The 21,432-nt window shown below is 40.9% G+C and overlaps 1 protein-coding gene across 2 annotated transcripts in view; it reads left to right on the top strand.

The window, feature by feature from the left end:
- APP (amyloid beta precursor protein) overlaps positions 1–21,432 on the top strand; it is a 194,194-nt gene that overhangs the window by 14,946 nt on the left and 157,816 nt on the right. For both annotated transcript variants that reach the window (XM_019473070.1, XM_009282925.2), the window contains exon 2: positions 15,081–15,210. In XM_019473070.1, coding sequence (XP_019328615.1) covers positions 15,081–15,210 — 130 coding nt within the window. The remainder of the gene's footprint in view (positions 1–15,080; positions 15,211–21,432) is intronic.

The raw sequence follows: 21,432 nt of genomic DNA, 5'->3' as shown, positions 1-21,432 counted from the left end.
ACAGACTGCAGGAGGAAGAAGGCTGGCAAGAAAATGTTTAGCTGCTTTTTTTTTTTTTTTGCTGGGGGATGGAGCGCTAAGACAGTTTGTTCTTTGGTTTGCACGCTTCTGAGCTGCTTCTGTTAAACGTACAGATGCCTATAGACAGCTCAATGACTGGGAACTTAATGCACATCTAGATTTGATGCTTATATACCTATTTATGAGCAGCTTCTGTCAGAACCTTTCTCCTCCTCATGTCTACAAGGTTCAATAGTCAGCTCTGCAGCAATGTTCATTAGCTGTAAGTGAAAGAATTACCCAAAAGCTTTGGCCTCTAACCTCTCCTGTGCTGTGTGGACAACTTGGAGTAGTGGGGCTTGCTGCGAATGTGCAATGGTGGAGCGTGGGTCTGAGAGGCTGAGAACTCCACCTTATGTGTTCTCACTGCTGGAAGAATAAACCAAGCCAGGCGGGTCTGCTGTGGTAACGCAGCAACAGAGGGGGATTTTCTGCTACATGGGTTTTCACTCTGAAAAAACAGTAATACGATGATATGATTTTACTAAAAAAGAGTGCAAACCGAGTGTTACGCAGCTGAATTGCCCTGGGAGACACTGCATGTGTACTTCTGTTTCAGACTTATGGCTAACTCAATCTGCCACTACAGGCGTTGTGTGTATGTGTGTGTGCAGACTGGCAGACTTGGAAGTCTGTTGTAGAAAAAGGATGGTAGAGCTTCACTTTATGGTAAAGCACAGATGATGATGATGCCCACTTCATTTCTTGCTTTGCTTTCAAACTGGCAGTCACCTGTGGACGCCAGGGCACAGCTTCACCTGAAGGATCGTTGGCTGAAAACCCTTGTTCTCAAAAGGGGAGATGGCTGGGAGGTCCTCCTGTTAAATACCCACATGGTTATCATTCACGGGCTCAGGGTGATGGCTTATTTCTTTAGCAGCTACAGTATTTAGCAGAAAATTGGGATTAGTTGGGTTTTCAGTCCAATTTAGCAACTGGAAATGAAGGCACCAACCAGTTTACTAAAATAAGCCAGAATTTTTACATCTTCCTTGGACAAATTGCCAAGTTTTGTTGCAAAGATATCTGCAGGGGACAGTCGTTACAGACCTCTCCATGCCGTTCTTCTCTTCTCCCGTCACCTTGGGGATTTGAAATGTCATGAAGCAGAATTAGAGAAACAGTAAGTGCAATTTATGAGTAAAATTGAATTCTAAGTGATCTGGGGAGCCATAATACTTTTAACGGTTAATGACGATTTCTTAATATCCTATTGGACATTAGCTTTCAGTAATATTTTGTGAGTGTTATCAAAGACATGAGCAGTAGGTCCTGTTCCATATAGAGCAGAATTTGCACCACGTATGTACGAGCTGCTTCCTCAGCAGATGTCCTTCTTTGTGTGACCTGCTGAGGCCTCCATTGCCTGGCGCTCACACTGCTCTTTACTGACTCCCCCCCTCTTCCCTTTTCCCGACATGGAAATGTGAAACAAATTTCTGTGGAAGTCCCAGCAATGTTTATAATGCATCATTTTATTCTTATTTTACAAAGTTCTCCATTGTTTTGGAAAAGAATTGTGAAAACACATTCAACTTTTTAATATAGTTTCTTGTTTTAGAAACAGCGTTTCCTTGGGTTATTGGTTTGGTTTTGTTTTTCTGTTTTCCCTGACTCAAAAGAAGCTGGTTATGTGGGAGTGCACAAAAGACAGCAGTATTGTTAAAGGGGGCGGAAGGAGGAAAGAAGAAGGGGGGGGGAAGCTGAAAAAACCTTTCTTTTGGAAAATATCCTTACTTCAAAGCTGAATATATGAAGCAAGTGAAAGTGTTACGGAAGTTTTCTCGTCTCCTGAAGTGTAGTGTCCAAATTTCTGAAATGTTTCCAACAGTTTGTTTCTCAGTGAATTTTTTTTAAGGGCTGCAGGGGGCATATCTTTGTACAAACATTTGTATCATAAGGGTATTTCTGCATTTGAAAATTATTTCAGAGTGAAGTATCATGCAAGTTTAAAATTAAATCCTGAATAAGTCCATGTGGGTCTAATCAGGCTGGAGTACATTTGCTCAGTTTATTCAACGTTCAGACTGCAGTACTGGAATTTGTTGTCTGTGTTCGGGAGCATTGTTATTTTAGAAAGTCCTCTATTTGAAACACAGACGAGTTTTTTTTATATGAAACATAAAAGACTAAATGAACTTCTGTCTTGGTAGCAGCTCCAAATTGCTGTTCCCTTGAGTAGACAGGGCTTCAGAAAATGCTTAATGACAGTTTCTATAGATGAGCTTTGACGGTGAACTTCATTTAATCTGAGATACAGTTAATATTGGTAATGGAAGTAAGAAATGCCTGATCTATCTTCAGTCATGTATTCTCCAGGTTACTGTCCTAAGAGAGCAGTTTGCAGGCAGAATAACTGTATCTGTGCGAGACAGTGGTAAGGCAGTTCTGATTACTCTGGACCAAATGTTATGAGAGAGACTTAACAACTTGGAGAACAACACAAATTTATAAATATTTATGAAGAAAGATGTGATTTCTTTAGGAAGGAAACTTGTATACTATTTTATACGGATACTAAATATTCTGTGTTTGTATTCTAAAATTGTAGTCTATATAATGTGCATCTCATGCACAAGAACAAGAATTATTAAAAAACATTGCTGTTTGATTTAAAAGAAAAAAAATGCAGTGTCATCTTAGAGCTACTCAGGTAATTATCGTAGGTATCCTGTTTCAAAGGACTAATCCAAGACATGGAAATATAAAACACTGAATGCACATTTCTGTCCTGTTCACAAACAAGAAATGTTACTGATCTGAACCTTTTCTGCAGATGTGCTTACTATAGCTTCGTTCCTCATGTTCAACTTCTAATTTTTTTTTTTAAGGTCAAGTTGTATTTTAGAACATCAGGTAGTCTGTTTCTAACTTGCACATTTCCCAAACTTTTTCTGTATTTCCTTTTGCTACAGGACTAAACCATGCATGGTTTTCTTGTATTCTGGATGATGGAGTACAACCACTGTTTCAGAATATGACCTTATATTACCACTTCACATTCTTGTTACTAGAGCCTGAAGTTGATTTCATGAAAAGGGAAATCACAGCCGCGTTTGTCTCTCGGGGCATGCATACAACTGAATCTAGGCTCTTAGATTAATAAATTACCCTTTGGCTAGTTCTGCAGTAAACTCAAGAATGCATAAATTAATTAGATTATTAAAAATTAGTTCCCAGGCCTGTTACTTTGTGACAGTTCTTGCATGGCCCTGAGGACAACTTTGACATAAAGTAGGTCATTTCGTAAGCAGTGGAACTTGGAAATAGTTGAAAAGAGAACAGTTATATTTTTTCAAGTATATGTTCATAGATTTTATGCTACTGCTTAGGGATGTTTTGTACTATGATCTACTCAACAGACGTAACTAACAACTCTCGGTTATAGTCGCATATGTTACCGTTCGACAGAAAGGTGGGAGGTTTCTTAGGTGAAGCTTGTGAAACTAGTTCAGGTAGGTAATTTGATGATTTAAAATGTGTATTATAGCCCATTTATATTGATGATTTCTTTCAAAACCTGGGGAAAAGGAAATTATAACTTTCCACATGTAGTGATTTTCACAAAGCTACTAAATTGCTTAATTTCACACCTTCAGAACGGTACCCCATCTTTGGGCAGAAATTGCTGGCACAAGATCTTGTTCTTTCCCTGCCGGCCCTTTTTGAAACATATCATGCTTGAGATGAAATACAGTGTTTCATCTTCATCATGATAATACAAGAAAAAGAAAGGTCAGACTTTGTTGTTTGGTTGGTTGTTTTTTGTTTGTTTTTTTTTTCTTTCAACGTTTGCTTTTTTAAAAAAAATAGTCCTGCTAAGGACTGCTCCTGAAGATCCAGGTCAGGTAGCTGAGCCTTAATTGCAGTCCCTTGGATGCTGGTACTGTAGCCAACACAGTTTCGTTTAAACACCCTCCTTGTATATTAGTTGTCTTATACAGATCACTGACATTTCGTATATTGATGTGATCAAGAAAGGATCCGCTGCCAGGAGAGCACTATGTCTCGCCTTCCTCCCACTGCCGTGTGCTGTCGGAGGGACAGCAGCCTGCAGGAGAATCCAGAAAACCAGACCCAGGCTCTCTAGCTGCTTACGCTGTCCCATCTTCCTTGGTACGGTGACACAGTGCTTCAGGCAACCCTTAAAGAGGGAATGGGGGTGGATGAAATCTTGTATCATGCCTAAAGGAGGAGATTTTTTTTTTTTTAAAAACTACTTCTGGCTACCTGTTTTTTCCCTCTTGGAAGGACGGCAGTCCGTATCTTTTGTACATGATAAGTTACTCTGAGATAAAAATACCCTGTTAACTTGATTAGGTATTATTCTGTCTCACTGCACTAATACTTAACCTTATTCCTGCAGAAATTTAATTATAAGAAACCAACAACAAAAAAACCCCAAAAAGCCCCCCCAACAACAAAACTGTTAATTGCTTCTAGCAATACTGTAGAGGAGCAGCAGATGTAGTCTCATCATCTGTGTGTGTACTCGAGCAGAGTAAAACTGAGAATGGGCGTGACAAAGTGGACTTTGCTGTCTCTCTGTGAGTAAAAATTTCTACCTACAGAGAAATAGAAATGCTTGTTGCATTTAAACCAATAAGTGCTTAAGGTGGACAGGGAAGCAGTTTAGAAGAGACCATAAGTCCAACCCTGTTTACTCTGAGGTTTTACAATATGAGCAGCTGGATATCTTCTGTAATTAAACAAGAGAGACTTTAGAGACCTGATGTGGTAAACAGAATTTGCCTGTCAGGGCTAAGATTTTTGGTTTGGTTTTCTTATTGCATGCAAACATATTTGTGTTATAAAATCAAGGACTTGAAAAGCAGTGAGGAGAATGTGGTTGACCATGCAGCCTTATTTCTGCTTACATAGGCTTCTCCCTCCTTCCCCATGTGCAGAAGAAAGCACTAAGAGAAAGCCAGTGTGCGAGTGTTCAGTTAAGTCTGTGTTAATGCACGGAGCCCTGTGTGTTGAATTAGGGTCGAGCAGGCTACCTCACGTCTGGCACTTTTTCTGATTGCTTTAATTACAAGGTAAGTGGCAGTCTTCCGTGAAATTCCAGATAAAAAGCACGTTAGGGTTTTTTAAGAGAAGAGATCGTGTACGTATGAAGCTTCTTGTGGGCGAACCAACCCAACTGGCCACTGTACTAAAACCAGCTCATGTTTCTACCACTCCAATAACCAAAAGCACTTGGGATACTAGACCAGGATTTTGTGTATACCCTGCTCACAGAGGAAAGCAGTGAGTGCATGTTCCCATGACGAGGAGTGAAACCACAATATCATCTTGATCTCTTCTCCCTCTCTGCCCTGATCTCCTCCCCCCTATCTGTGGATGATATCTAGAAGGTTCATCATCTCTCCCCTCCCGCCCCCCGTTTGTTGGTTTTTTTTTTTCTTTTCCATAGGATAGGATCAGTAATGAAGCTAGTTTTAGTGTTGAAATGCATGCTGGCTTTGCATGCTTAGAGGAACAAATGAAGAGATTTAAAAGACGCTTAGAAGAGGACACAGCATTTGCCTCTTAGCACAGGACTTAAGAGTTGCAGGGTGGGCAGACAGTTTGGAAACAGGAACTAACAGGATGCCAGGATGAGTGGATTGGAGAGGCAAGAGTTGGGGTGAAAGGAGTCGGAATAGTGGGTGAGGTTCATGGCACGAAACTCTTGAACAGCAGCTCTGCGTGTAATAGTGAAGCAGCTGAGATGTGGGAAGGGAGGAGGATGATTTGTCAGATGGGCCCTAAGAAATAGTTTTAAGAGCAATATGTGAAACTCCTAGATGAGGCTGAGGGTTGACCCAGATAGCTAGTGAGGCTGCAACCATTAAAAACTGAAGGATGTTATGGGTGGATGCTAGGTGATGTGGCTGAAGATAAGAAGTATTATATCTTTGGAAACTTGTCCTCAGGGTTGAATTAAAAGAAATAATTCTCTGGCTAGTTTGGAAGACACCCAGCCTGGGATTATTTATTTACTCTAAGTAATAGGGTGTGGTTTTGCTTTTAAGGATTGCTTACTTTTCTTTTAAACTGCAGGGTTAAAAGTTTCTCTCTTCCCAAGGGGCAGCTGGAAATTAGTGCAAATACCCGAGATGTTAACGCTGATTAAGTTGCAGAAGCAGATAGCTGGGACTTCCGATATGGGGCAGAGCTGTTCCTTCTTGGTCACCTTGCTCTTTCTCAGGTTGGCCCATGACAGCGAATTTGGAAACTGCTCCAGTGCAGCTGGTGCTGGGTTTGACTTTCCCTTCATAGTTCTCTTCGAGTGAGTGAAGGAGTTGCTTGGCTTACAGAGAACGGCAGGAAAAGTTGGGATGCCGACTAGCCCTGTAGCTTTGCTTCTGTGTGTAGAAGTGCCTGCGTGGTTGAGAAAGCCAGGGGCAAGTGGCTGGGTTTGGTCAGGCATGACAGGGCGTAGCTGAAGCAGCAGAGACGTGGCAGAGAAGGAAAGGTGTTTCTGTTGACCAGGGGAGTGTCTGGACTGGACTGGAGGGGTAATGGTTCCCGGCCAGGGGGCTGCCATGGGGAGAGCTGCAGGCTTGCGTTAGGCAGCGCTGACTGTAAACACTCAAGTACCCGGATATTTGCAGTGCTAGGTGAAGTGCAGCTGTGTTTTGCTTTGACTTGGTAACAAGGAGAGCCCAGTTCATATTTCATAACTTTCTCTGAGGATAGGTTAGCCAGAAGGAGAACAGCACTATTCCTGCATAATAACTCTGGGGAAAAGTAGAAGACACTAGGATGTGGTGGCTGGGAGATGAGCCAGCGTGGCAATGTACGGTTCATCTCTTGTGAAACGCAACAGCTGCTGTCTGCAGATTTTGGACCTCAGGGGCTCTCCAGAGTAGTCAACTTGACCACCGTAGCATGGTTTTTGTGTTGGTGTGTTAAAATCTTTCTAAAGCTTGCACAGCTTCTGTTCTCTGCTTCGCTTGTTGATTTGGTACAGGGGTTATGCCTGTGCTTCTAACAACTCTGTGTCCATGCGAGAGGACTGCAGAGCTGATGTACCAGAGGTTTACTGTGCTTTATGGTTACAGTGAGTGTTGTTTCACCTGGTAAGCCTACACGTCTAATCAAGAGTTATGGCTAAAGCAGATGCACACAAAGCAATGGTTAAAAATCGTAACTTGGGCCAGCAGTTGCTGAAGAAACAGGCAAAAAATTAGGACAGCTGGTTGAAGTGAGTGGGAGTATAAAGGTAATAAGCATCCATAGTTGCATGTGTTAAGTGTGTGCAATGTAATGTCTTTTTTTTCCTTTATTTGTAAATAAGAGAGTTCAAGGGACAGTCTTTCCACAAGAGTTTGAGGCTCATGTTCTTTTTTTCATGGAGGTTTTTAGTTTGACATCATTTTTAGCCTTTAAGTTACATGACTTTGTAGCAGAAAGTTAAAAAAAAAAAAAGTGACTCAAAAATTCATGCTTCTCAAGTGCCAATTCTGAGTTTAGATATTAATCAATGAAGATTCAAAATTACCTTGTACTAAGATCCTCTATAGTAATGTAGAAAAGTAGTTGTAAAAACGAGTAATAAACTAGAATATTTTGATATGAGACATGTATAATAACTTGAATCTGTGTATAGCTGCCTGTTTTGCAGATCAGTCTGCAAGACTGAGAACAGGGTATTTCATTCAGGGTTGGCTGTGCTTGTGTCATTGCTGCTCGTGTGATGCCAGTACTGCTGCAGCTGATCTGGGACAGCTGGGACTCTGCAGCGTCGCTGCTTCCGAAGTCATAGACTGGAAAGCTTGCAGAGATACTGTGCATGGACACACAGAAATCGTTATTGTATACTTCCTCTGTGTGGACATACCAAACTCTTGAAAAATGAGTGCAGCGTGTCTGCTTGTTACTGCTCTTCAGTAACATATCTATGCAAAATACTGGGAAGCAGCTGATCTTTTGTTTCTTTCTGTGGTTTTAACATGTAGGTTGCTTTCTGCCCTCTGGCAGGAAAATCCTTAAAAGGATTTTATTTATTTAAAGATATACTCTAGAAAGGAATAAAAATAGTTTTGCTCCAACTATAATTTGTTAATCTGGAAGTGAAGGCTTTTTTTCATAGTTGAAGCATTGTTTAGCCACCCTTCAGATATGCTTGCTGCTAAAGGACATTTTCCACAAGCAGTTTTAAGACCACAGTCTTCCTAAACACTGGTTATTAGATGTGTGTATTCTTTTCTGCTTGCAGTAACTGTTTGCAGACTACTTCAGTGAAGTGATAAAAAAATTTCTTTGTCCATTTAAAGCGCAGAGGTAAATAGTTACCTGTGTCACATCCGTGATTTTTGTTTACAGTTTTAATAAGCAAATTCTCTGACAATTTCTGTGAACAGTTCTCATTCTCAAAGTAACATTGATATTTTAAGTATAGAATATTCAAAGTGCAAAGTTGCATGGTCCAGTTGGAAGGAAACTTGTCCACAGACCAACTTGCTTGGTTGTTTTTTTTTCCTTTTTGGGGGGAAGGTGTGGGAGGAGAGCAGGCAGGGAGAGTCTGGATGTAATCAAACAATAGTCTGAGTTATCTTCCCCTTTCTTTAAGTAAATCAAAGCATTCAAATCATTCAAGTTGCTAAAGGTGCAACTGCTAAAACCACCCTAATTTTTGTTCTATTTACAGCAGTAATTTCTTCATTTCTTTTATCTGTATGAATATTCCTATTCTAGACCATATTCCATGGTCAGTCTTGCATTTAGTTTTTAATATAGATACTGTCACTGACTGCCTGAGACAGATTTCAAGCAGAATGCCAGCTCATAAATACCTGTCAGATCTGGGGTGCATTAGCACCAGTTCTTCAGTGGCATGTTGCACAGAGACTGGACAATGTGCTTTCAGAGAGACTGAGCAGCCTTTTCTCATTGTGAGAGTAGAGTTGAGCACTACATTTGAATTCAAGCTGGCTTCAAAGTCTTGCCGTGCCAGGTGCTGACGCTTAGGGTAAAAGGAAGATCTAGAAATCAAATGTGTGATCTAATTTAAGCCAAGATATCATGAGTAGGTACATCAAACAACTGAAAGATTAAGGAAAAAGAATAGAAAGAAATATTAGTAAGAAAATGTGTCCACTTCAGACTTGTGCAGCGTTTGGTGGCAGTTAAACTAATACACATCTCTGCTTTGGAACAGTCAGAATTCAAACTGATGTGGGATGCACTTTGGAGAAAAATACTAAGGTGTTTAAATAAAAAATAGCAATTGATTACATGTTAATTTTGCACCTTAATTTTAAACAATTTTTTTTTTCCTCTTGCCCGGGTTCTCTGCCATTGTTGGTGAAGATGGACACCAATTCCTGATTACGTCTTCCATTCTTTAGTCTTAAGATACTGTTTTTTTCTTTTCTTTTTTTTTTTTTAATTCATGTTAAAGTGTAACACCACCTTGTATTTTATAAGGGGTGCGTGTACGTGTGTGTGTGCAAGTGTGTGCGTGTGTGTGTTCCATTTAACGGTTTCCATGGATGGAGCATACTCCATTAGTAACTCAGACCATTTGTTACTCTGAAACTGAATCTTGTTCTCTTCCCTATGATGATTCTGCTTTTGGAATATACAGGAAAAGATCCTTAAGTTCAAGCAGAAGTAAGAATAAATCTGTACCACTAATTCCAATCGTATACATTATGATAGTACTTCAAGATTTATATATACTTATTTCTGTTGTTATTGTTATCTTAATTGTGTAATAAAAAATGCAGAAGTAAATTGAAATAGCTCCCCTAGCCTTCTAATCATCAGCTAACCTCATAAACCTTTCAGAAATTTATTTGAAAATACGATAAAAGAAGCAATATTCTGAATAGTCAGAGTTACTCTAGAAGATGAGGGGCATAATGAATGATATCAAGAGGTGAAATACTATGCTTTTGAATCTAAATGTCTTTTAGTATCAGAGATGACTATGTCTCATATGATTGTGCTCAAGTATTGCTTCAAGATTGCACCAAGATGTACAGAGTTCGTTTGCTTCTGCTGAGCATGTGTGACTAGGTGGAGAAACCTATTTATATAATCATGTATCAGGGACTGATTTAAAAAAAAAAAAAAAGTGTCTCTCTCAGAGATTTCAGTTGCATTTAATGCTGGTATTTGAGCACTGGCAGAGGTTACCCAGAGAGGTTCTGGAGTCTCCATCCCTGAGATATTCAAAAGCTGTCTGGACACAGTCCTGCGCAACCAGCTCTGGGTGGCCCTGCTTGAGCCCGGGAGTGGGGCCAGATGACCTCCAGAGGTCCCTTCCAACCTCAAGCAGTCTGTGATTCTGTATGGATCAGGGCAATCATCAAAGATGGCTAGCATCGTTCGTAGGACGTGTTTCCAAGTATCACTGCGGTGGCTGAGTAGGAGTGTCCGTGTTAGGTGGGCATTTCCCATTTTAACAGAGAAACCTCTCTTAGTGGGTAGGCTACTTGGAGAAGCACCCTCAGGGTCACAGTTGTTCGGTCTCGACACTCAGCAACTCACTCTTGTTAGCTATTTATGTGATAAATTAAGACGTTCACAAATTTTAAATTTCTGAAGGTGGTTGTAAACTGCAGCCAGGCTTGGCTGTACTAAACAGACTATTCCTGGAGTCGAGCACTTCCTCCACTCAGGATATGTGATCTCGTCATTGCTCTTTGACTCTTCTTTGAACTCCTTCCAATGTATCCAAGTCCTCCTGAACCGCTGCCCCTGCCACTGGGCCTGGTATTCCTGGAGGGGCCTCACCTCCCCGTGTGCCTGGGCACCATGCCTCCCTCTTGCCTGCAGTGTACCGCGAGGAGCTCACGTTGGCCGGTGGCTGTCATCCGCTGCCCCAGCCGGCCCTTGCTGAAATGGCCTCCCTGTTCTGCGTGAGCGGCCAGCGCTCCCTGTGCGCGAGGGGCCTGGGGACCCATCCACCTGCACCGGCCATGTCGAAAGGCCTCTCGGCTGGTCTCCTTCCTTCTCACAGGCGGGAGGGGCGGCTGCGGTGGTAGTGGCCTGTCCGCTTCATTGCTTTAATTGTTTTCTCTGCCTCCCAACTCCATATCTTTTTGGTTTTCCCAGATTTGTTTAAGAATAATCCCAAATCTCCCGTTAGGTAACACATATTTGACGAGGTTGTCGTAAAACTGTCACCATTGTATCATCAACACCTTTGTATGTAGGCAGATCAAAATGCCCTTTCTTTCATTAAGCACGTCCACATTTTAGTCCTGAATCCACGTGTCATCAGACTTGGTAGTGGTAAACATGAATGTAAACAAGATTACATTAAATTCTGAGTAGCCTGAGTGCAGAGGCTTTTTAGATTTTTCTTTCTGAAGTCGGTATATAAGGAAGCTTAGTAATGAAGATGGAAGTAAATGATCTAGCAGTAACTTTTGATCGCCAGTTAAAATTTTTAGATTACATTCACCTCTGTTTCTTCCACCGCTTCTTTTAAAATATATTAAAGGAATTACTCTGCAGCAAGTTACGGTAATGTTGAAAGTTTGGATCTCCTGTAACTTTCTAGCGCTGCTCGCTCTGACTCTCTAGAAGGACCAGTGGCTCATTAGGGACACTATAAATAAATATGAGGCTCATTTTTCTGTGCCACTAAGTAGGTCCCACTTCAATTCAGAGCAAATACTTTATGTAAGTCTGGCGAGGGGAACTTTCCTCAGCGCATACGCGTTGCTGGCGTTAACCTATTGATAATGAAATTCAAAGCCTGTTTTCTCTTGTGAAGGGTGGACAGAGCTTTGTGTGAGCTGTCAGAGGAAATTAGGAGTTTAGTAGCTAATGTAGAAACAGAAGAAGAGGCTTCTTTGTATTTCTTCATCCTTGTGTGCTTTTGACAAATACTGTTAACTACTTAGAATTTGGTCCACTGTACTAACCAGAAGTTAAAATAGTCGTTTTGGGAAATAGCAAAAATAAAAATAAAATATTAATTTTTTACCCCTCTAATCTTACTGTTTCAATAAGGGTCCACAGTAATAGTTTGCTCTTACTCATTAGAAGCTCACCTCAGGAAAGTAATTAAGTGTGTCTTTGTTCTCATGGATCAGAATCCTATTTTCTATCGTTTTAAAGGTATGTACATGTTCCTGGGGATGCATAAATTGCTTTGAGGTTTTTTTTTCCTTAATTTCCTTTTTTAACATTTCCAGTCCAACCATTGTGAAATTTTTTACTTGTCTTCATTTAAGGCGTTTACTCCCTCTGTACGTGACAAGTGACACTTAACCCTGAGGAATGCTAAAATGTCCCCGATGAGAACGTGTCGGTGACACGGTGATATATCAAGCGCATGGTTTGTGACGGCATCCAGTATTACATAACCATGGGCTGTAATTACTCAGATGCGATATCTGCAGACGTATGAACTTGGAAGAGTGCAGCATGATGATACTAAAGGCAGTGTCCAAAGAAAATCAAATCTTTCTCTTGCATCTTGCTTGTTAGCTCTTGAGGCAGCTATGGTGCCTTTCAGTGTAATATTTACACAGCAGTTGAGGTGTGAAATCTCCCACCACGGTAACATCCTAATCCATTTTGGCAGTGCTGTGGCAAGAGTCAAGAGCATGAGCATGTGCAGACCTGTTTGGTGGAACTGAGGGGACCTGAGGGAAAAGATAAAGAGATTGAAGAGGAAAGGGGAGCTTTCCTTGAATTTGCAACCTTGCTGTTTGAGTTCAGAGTTCAGTATTTGAAGCACTGATGGAGCAGGGGGAGCAGCAAGTTCCTCTGGAGCCGCTTTCTGTGAGTAGTGTAAAAATGGTGGTATGTTTGTAATGTGGGCGATGACCATCAGCCTTGGTCAGCTGCTGACAAAAAAAACAAAGCAAAGCTGCAATCTTCTGAGTGCAGTAAACTTTCACTCTTAAGTTTTCAGTTCTCCTCTGTGGGCTTTCTTGAAGTGAACTGTATCTCCTGTGCTGGGTTAACATAGAAGGTTGCATCTGAAGCCTCTGCACACGCTTTAACCATCCGTTGTAGTGAGCTGAGGGTGCTGTCGAAGCTCACAAAAACGTATCAGATGGCTTCTGTGGAGTGCTTAGGCAAAGCAGGAGGTATCTGATTAAAAATGCTGTTTTGTAATAGCAGGCAACGTTGATGTTCAATCTCTTTAGCATGAAGTGCATTGTTTAAGTAATATTTCTTTCTGTAGTAATTTCCTTGGCATTGTTATTGTACCTGGCCTTGTTTTGTTCATTAAGCTGTAATATAGTTCAATTTTACAATTATACTAGCCCCTTCCTGTCTCTTAATGAAAGTAAGAAATTCTTCCCAAGTGTTTCCAATCATGCTTTGATTACTTGCTGTTGTTACGATGCCTGTGGACCAGGCCACATTCATTCAAAGACTACTGATCTCAAATCTGAAAAGGCTGTACTGTTTTTTAGCAGTGTCTTTTAAAGTTTGAAACTTTACTTGAGCTGTAGTTAAATAGCCTGCTTGCTTCACTTTTTCCACGGTTACATTTTAAACCTTTGGTAAGGGGAGTGCCAGGAGGCACTGGCCCACTGGGATGCTGTGAGCTTGGGGGGGATATGTGATTGAGAGGAATCCTTTTTCCTCGGGGCAGGTTGTCAAGGTTCTTACGGTGGTTTTCCAAGCGTCGGTTTTGGACTTTCAGAATTCACCCAATCTTGACCCAGCTCTCTCTAGTTGGGATTATGTTCCTTTTCTGCAGGGTGTTTTTGGACATCTCCAATTACTTACTTTTCCTCGGGCTTGTTCCTATTTCTGTTTTTCTTTTCCACTGGTAGGTATGGGTAGACTGTAGTTTTCAGTCCACCTAAATCCTCAGATCCGACATACTCAGAAATTGGTAAGGACTGCTTGAGGAAAGGCAAAGGAAGACTAGTCCCGTCCGAGTTTGATGTTAGGGCTGATAGATTGCCGATGTGAAAAATCAAAAGCGAGAGCCATAGGCTGTGCTAGCAACTGGTGTGGTGCGATGAGAGCTGGGAGTGCGGAGTGAAGCAGCAGGGGCTGAGCATCCACGCTGGGCACGCTTTGGAGGCTTTGCTTTGGTTAGCTCTAGCCTGGTGGCATGGACTAACCATCCATTGGGTGTGCTCCAGGAGTATGTCTTCCCATTCAGTTTTATCCTTGAGGAGTCTGGCTTGCGTGCTCTGAAACACCTCCACAGCGTGAACCGCAGTGGAGTGTGAGGTAATGTGCTCCCGATGGACCAAAATGCATGCGTAGATGCACTCATAGAAAGTGGCTGGGAGGTGGGTCTGCACAAAAGGTCAGTGGCTAAGACCCATCCTTGGCAAGAGAGACCAGATAAGCCATTACTGACAGTAAAATTAAAGAGAGGTGGAAAAAGGGACTGAGGGAGATAAAAAGCCAAATATGTAGCTTGATCAAAGTTGTGGCTTGCCAATAAACTAGTCATCCACTTTGCTGGTGGCATGGTTGTGGGTGTAGAAGTGTATTGCAGTATTAAGAGCAGATAGGATTTTGATATCGGCAATTTAGGGAAGTTGGAAATAGGTTTATATTGGTGATGTAAACCTAAATATGAAAAACTGATTCAACAGACTTAATACTGTGCAGACTGCAGCGGGAAAGAATTATGAGGTTTGTTAAAATGATTGAGATAAACGTAAAGGCATGCTATTGATTTTAGATGTACAGAGATTAGGCCCAATATATGCAGTTTTGCAAGGAGAGTGATAACCTAGACATGGAGGAGAGGGTATTTTAGTCAACCATGAAACACCTGTTTAGTTGATATTTAGCTTAAGCAAGTATAACTGGCCAAGTTATATTTTGACAGCCAGCTGTTACCACCATGGTATTCTGAGCTGGCGGCCATACGTTTTTACTGATGAACAAACAGACCAGCTTTTTAGGTAAGTGCACATACTCATACCATGAAGTAAATGTAATACACAGCAGAAGAAGGAGAAGATAGGAAAATGAGTACTGTATTGTGATATCCATGTTACAAACACGTGTAACAATATTGCGTGACCCAGAGCGCATACTTGTGATAACATTTGTCTTTTTTATACTTTTAACGCTAGGTCTACCCTGAATTACAAATCACTAATGTTGTCGAAGCCAACCAGCCAGTTACGATCCAGAACTGGTGCAAGAGGGGATGGAAGCAGTGCAACGGTCACCCGCATATTGTGGTTCCCTATAGGTGTTTGGGTGAGTGATCGAGTTTCAGTCTGTTTTTTCTCTCTCTTTGGTGTTTCAGTATCTTCATGAAAAAGATAAAGAATCTACATAAATACCTCTTACATCTCTGTTATCTTCTCTGAGGTAGGTCTTATCTAATTGTTTAGTCCTTTGGAACTGCATTAACTAGAGAGAAAATACTCCTGCTTTTCCCGATACTGTTTTCATGAGCGACTGCAAACCAGGCTTCTGCTTACTCCCCTGATTTTTGTCATTATCTGTCCTCTCCTCTCTTTTCCTCCCATATAGACATGCATGTGTGTGCCCAGTTTACAGTTTTTTGCTTATAAGCTATCCATCTTTTCCCTAAATAAATACTTTTTTCCCCCATTATTTTTTGAATATCTAGTACTTGGTCTCTTACTGTGAAAGATAATGGGAATCTGTTTTTATTGAAAGCAAGCAAAAGCTAGATTATGAAGTCCCCTGTTTCTTTCTGCAACTTTATTTTTGTAGTAGTTGCTTACTATTCTTTTCTGTGTCCTTGGCGTTTTGAATCGATTCACCAATTTAAAAGGGAGGTTCAGTCCTTCATTTTTTTGTTAACCTTTACTTCTCTGTTAGTTTTCTGTCAGCATTCAGAAAACAGAATCATATTTATTTGTTGTTTTTATTAACATTCTAGGCACAACGTTTTCTTGAGATTATTCCATGAGCTATTTAAGTATGTTGCTTTACGAGTGCCATTTGAATTGTGATAAATTGTGTTTAAATACTGGAGTTCAAAGTTGGAACTTGCTTTTCTACGAAGCCGGGGCAGCTAAAATGTTGTGAGGAAAGCAACTCGGGCCAGTTATTCCATGAAATAAATAATGAAAGAAATCCAGAAAATATGCAATCTTTCTGGAATTTTTGTTCATTTGTGTAGAAAAGGTAAAACACATGGCACGCTGTGCCGGATGCCCAGGCAGTGAGTGTGCCAACTTAACAAAGATAGGTCTGTAGAGTAACTAACAAGCATGCTACCGCTACGGTCAAAGGTGCCAAAACAGCAGATGTGCAAAATCTATACTAAGAAGTATCAGGGAAATTTTACTGTTCAGTAAAGTTTCTAGATCTGATGTTTGTTTGTATGGATACGAAATAAGTGTTTCTAGACCGGCAGTATATCATTGCTGATGCTACTGCAGGTAAGAATGACTAGTTTATTCTGAGCAAAAGTGTTCGAGAACCCAAATTCAAGACTTTTGGTGCGGGGAAGGACCTGCCTCTAGTAATATGAATCCTGACTGCAGGAAGGAACCTACTGCTTTTTGTGTGTTTTCCAGACTTCTATGTGAGTTGAGTTACTCACTTCCACCAAAAGTTTTAATGCTAAAAGGGATGTGCTTTTCTACCCATTTGTTGCTGTGTTTTCTTTAGTTTTCCACAGCCAAGATAAAAACATCAGCTTGCAGTGTCAATGTACTTGTAGAATCAGATAAGCAACTTGCTAGAGGTGGGGCAGGACTGCAGTCTCACCTAGCTTCATCATGATATATTTGATCAGATTCCATGTGAGTGCACTTGCACTAATTCGAGATGTGGCGGAAGGAGGTCAGACTAGTGGAACTATAGAAACTATTTTTTGTAATTTATTGTATTGTCATCATGAGCAAAGCTCTGAATTATGATCAGGGAACTATTATGCTCAGGACTCTCCATACTTACGTAGATTTGGTCAGTGCCCGGGAGACCTTACAACCTGATTTAAGGTGAAAGACAATGTCATCATAAGAGCAAATGAATATAAATTGGCCATGAATAAATTTAATCTGGAAATTATAAGGGAGTTTCTGCAAGAGTGAGGAGCTCCAACAGTCTTCTGGTAAAAGGAATAAGTCGTCTAGTAATTTAGAAGGAAGTTCATAAATTTGTGAACAGGATTATATGCAGTTCCGGGCAGGAGTGAGGAACTGGACTTGGACTTTTAAAGTGTCTTTCCTGAGTTGTGGTTTTGAATGAAAAATTATCAGGACTTGAATGTCTGATATCTTACTTAGCAAGGTAGGCTTTGCTTGCTGGAGACAAAAATGTTAGAGAGATTTAAGCACCTCATGCCCATTAATGCTTTGCCCTTAGCTCCTAGTTTATATTTTAAAATCCCCCCATATGCTATTTTTTTATTTCCTTGTAATTGAGACTTATGCAGTTGTGTCTGCCTGCGTTTATCATCCTTCTTCTATGCTGCTATTCATCTTTTGACCTTGACTAGAATAAAACTAATAGAAACAAAAGCCTTAGATACTAATGTTCCCAAGAGTTTACTGAGAAGAGTGGCCACATAATTCTTTCCATTGGAGGAAAAATGTTGAACGTGGCCATTATCTGTCATTTCTCCATCAACCAGCCCTCTGCTTGTTGTGTGTGGTTAAAGTTGGACTTTCTTGCCTGTGGTGGAAATGTATTAGAGGAGGAGGCTGGAGGAGTGGGTCATTTTCCCCACATGTGAGGCTGAGAGTACAGCCCCTCATGGGAAGTCGGGCTTGCTTAGTACCCAGCAGCTTGGTGTTCACCTATTGCTAGCAGCCCACATTGTCCTCTCCTGTTGGCTCACTGCCTTTGTAGTGGTGAAGCTGGTCATAAGATGAACAGATCCTCTGAAATGAGAGCAAGTCTTGAAGGAAGGGGGGGGGGAAGTGTAGTTTGGGGTTTTTAACGAAGGCCGTTCATTTACTTTTCCTGTTACAGTTACCCTTTTAATTTATTACTTTGATTTTTCTGTAGTCTAAAAGTTGTGATCAAATACCTTGAATATTCTTGCTGCCTTGTACGTTAAGGGGGTAGACTGGAGGCAGGGAGTTGATTGAATTCAGTCCGTCAGTGTCTCATGGCTTTGATGACAGATTATCTTTTTTAAGAATTTTATGCAATATCATGTTGGGTTTCGTTTTTTTTTTTTTTGGCAACTAATCTTCTAGCCTGCATAAACAGCTCAGTATGGGGATACTGATTTTATTAATTATCACCATAAGCAGTACTATGTCTGTCTTGGAGTACTTTTTCCTAAATCTTATTTGTTACAGAGTTAAGGAGTCCTGAGAGCTCCCCCTCACCACCCCCCTTTATCTCCTGCTAATACTTCTTCAATGTTTTTATTAAAAGTTGGACCTAGCCTGTCAGCTCTGCGTGTGCCTCCGCTATCCTTGGTGTGGTAGCTTATAGTGGGCAATTTCAGAAGTCTGGTAGTGGCAGTGCCCATTCCTCAGTAATTTTAGCGCAAGTAGACCCTTGATGTAGACCACCGTTAAATCCATTGACTCTAGTAAGAATTAAGATGCCAAAAGAAAGTTTGGCAGTGGGCAGCTGGTTGCAGGGTTGAGTCTTACAAATTTTACTTTGCTGTGAAAATCACTTTCAGTATCATGAGTCAGCTTATAGTTTCTTCCATCTTGGCATTTGTTTACCACAGAGGTAAGAACCAGTGAGTGACAGAAATGTGTCTGCTTTCAGGCCAGAGCATCTTCACAGTCCATTTGCATCCCAGTCTTCAGCCGAGGCTTTCTGAGACGTGTAGAGAGCATATTGCTACAGCACTTGGCTGCTCCATTAGTCTTTTCTCTTTGAGACTCGTGCATGTTGGTAGTTACTATAGCTATTTGTAGCAGTATACTTTAGTAATATTGATCAGATTTATTAGATTACACAGCTTCATATTTTCTTTTCTTAAGTGGATGCAACTAAAGCATAAAAGCAGTAATTTAAATAAGGGAGTGTGAAAGCTCTTTATTTGAGTCAGCCATGTGTCTTTGCAGTGACCACATAAATACGCCCCCTAAAAATGTTCTAATTGAACCCAAAGAAGAGCATTACTGGTTTAATTTAATTTTAAGATATGATTTTGTGCCATGTGCAGGGCTTTGCAATGTTCTTAAAACTGCAAGCTTTGAGAAAATGTTCCCGTGCAATAAATTTGATTTACTGTTGTATTCATTGCATGTTTCCAGTGACACAGGGGATTACTGTACAGTTTCAGTTCATTGAAGAGGGGAAACTTCTTTTGAAAAGAAAATTGTTGAGTAAATTTTAGTTACCTTTCTGAAAACACTGAAGGCATTTGCCTTAAAACTATCTTTATTTTTATCTTCCTGCATTTAGAAAATGACATCTTCCAGTGTGTGCTTATTATGGTTCAAAGCTCTGTTAGCCACCGTATGACAGAAATAGAAATCTAGGTGGATATTTAGGTCTCTTGAATGATGGTGTCAGACTGCAGTCTTCAAGGGAGAAAAAAAATCTATCTGGGATTTAAGGGTTTTTTTAGTAGTACAAAGATTAAAGAGTTAAATTATGCTACTTGAGTGAGGAGTGTGCTGCTTGACACAGAGCAACAAATGTGGTTTTGGTGCTCAGGCAAAGATGATGAGCCCATGAGATGTGCTGGCGGAAGAGTGAAGATCTGCAGCGCTTCCTTGGCATGGTGTGGGGTGTGCGTGCTGACATCTTCACACCTGCAGCACGCAAAAAGCAGGTGCTTTTAAGACTGAGCCCTCCAAAATGGTGACAGTAAGCTTGCTGTGGGGCACGGGCTGCAGGGTTTCATCAGGCAGTGCCAAGAAGCCCATGATTTCCACTTCGTTTTATGGGAATTGTTCTTGAAAATATCCTGGCCTTGTTAACGTTGGAGGGAGATTTGCCACCAGCTGCAGCAGGAGGGCAGGATTTCTGGCTGTGTTGGGGAAGCGTGGGCAATAAGCAGTTCTGGTTTGCTCTCTCCTCTCTTCACTTCTTGCCTGAAGAAAAGCAGCTGGTGAATTTGTGCAGTGTGGGCTGTGAAATGAGGTAATTCACTCTGTGTTCCTGGCTGGCAGTGGGAGCAGGCATCCTTGTCCCAGTGTCGTGATTCTTTGAATACCTTGGATAAATGTATGCCTATACTTTTAGATATAGATGAGATTTCATTTACTGTTGGTGAAATACACCCCAGCCTAGCTGCTCATTGTGCATCATAGCCCTGGAGCGAGAGGAGAAGCTAAATTATGCAGATGTTCGTGGATTGATCTGTGGCCATGGCAGCAAACAACTGCGAGGTGGTGTAAAGGGGAATTACCAGGGCATTGATTAACTGCGCTGCGTAAAGTGCTTGCTGGCATACTCACATGTGACTCCGTTTTGTTATCCCATTAATGTATACTGCTAAGCACTGTATTCAGGCAGTGTTTGAAGGATCCAGATGTATTGGAATATCATTACGTATGTAGCCTCTGTCAATCAAAATGTGATTACTTGCAATCGTTTGTTCATAAACAAGTGGATTAGGTTATATGACAAGTATATTTTGCTGTTTGTTTATGTAGTGAAAAGCTGACTTCTGTTTCTGGTTTTAACAAAAACATCTTTGAAAATATTTATTAACTTGTCATGCTTTATTACTCTAACAGCTTGTAAAGTTAACCACTTGTTGATGTTAGAAGAAAAGGCATACTCAAGTTTTGATACACATGCCTAGCCAATTATACCAAAGAAAACACCAAGGTTGTGCCTGGAATGAATCATTTAAATAGAGATATATGTAATTGACAGTTCTTTTGGTTCATCTGGTAGTTTACCTGCAATTTTAACTGTGAGATTTTTTCACACAAGCATGTGAAATGCCTGTTTACTTCTGCTACATGGTAGTACTTACTTTTTTTTTTCCCTCTCAGCTCACTGTCTAGTGCACCTATTTCTGACTGCAATGGCAAAGCTTCTCTTCCAGATGCTTTGGAAGCACTTTCCACTGGCTTTTCCATGCAGTGCCTAATCAACAGAATGACATTAAATAATTGTCTCGGAGTTTTCCTGCCCCTGCTAGTTTAGCTCTCTGCCTCCAGCTTGCCTCAGTCTCCACTCTGCCACGTGAGTGATGCAGACAAGCCTCACATCACACTCTTTTCCTAAAATAAAAAAATGCACTTAGTTTCAGCCTACACAACTACATCATGTCTACTTTTTCTGACAGCGCTAGCTGACAGGAGGGAGAGGATCTCCAAAAAGACTGACAATCTGAATTGCTTAGTGGGGAGACCATGGGTAGAGAAATCCTAGGCGCAATGAAAGGCGCAACTATTCATTGGGAGAAATATTTCATCTCTCTTCTTTACTCCTTCACAGACAATATTCCTGCCTACTAGTGGTATTTTTGGTATAGTGCTGGCGGGCGGATGAGAAAGCCCTGCCTGCACAGGCTAGGCACATTTTTTTTTTTTTTTTTTTTTGAAACCTGCAACGCGC

This window comes from Aptenodytes forsteri, unplaced genomic scaffold (genome assembly GCF_000699145.1).
Source record: "Aptenodytes forsteri isolate BGI_AS27 unplaced genomic scaffold, ASM69914v1 Scaffold2, whole genome shotgun sequence".
Taxonomy (NCBI): Eukaryota; Metazoa; Chordata; class Aves; order Sphenisciformes; family Spheniscidae; genus Aptenodytes; species Aptenodytes forsteri.
This window is presented reverse-complemented; position numbering and strand designations above follow the sequence as displayed.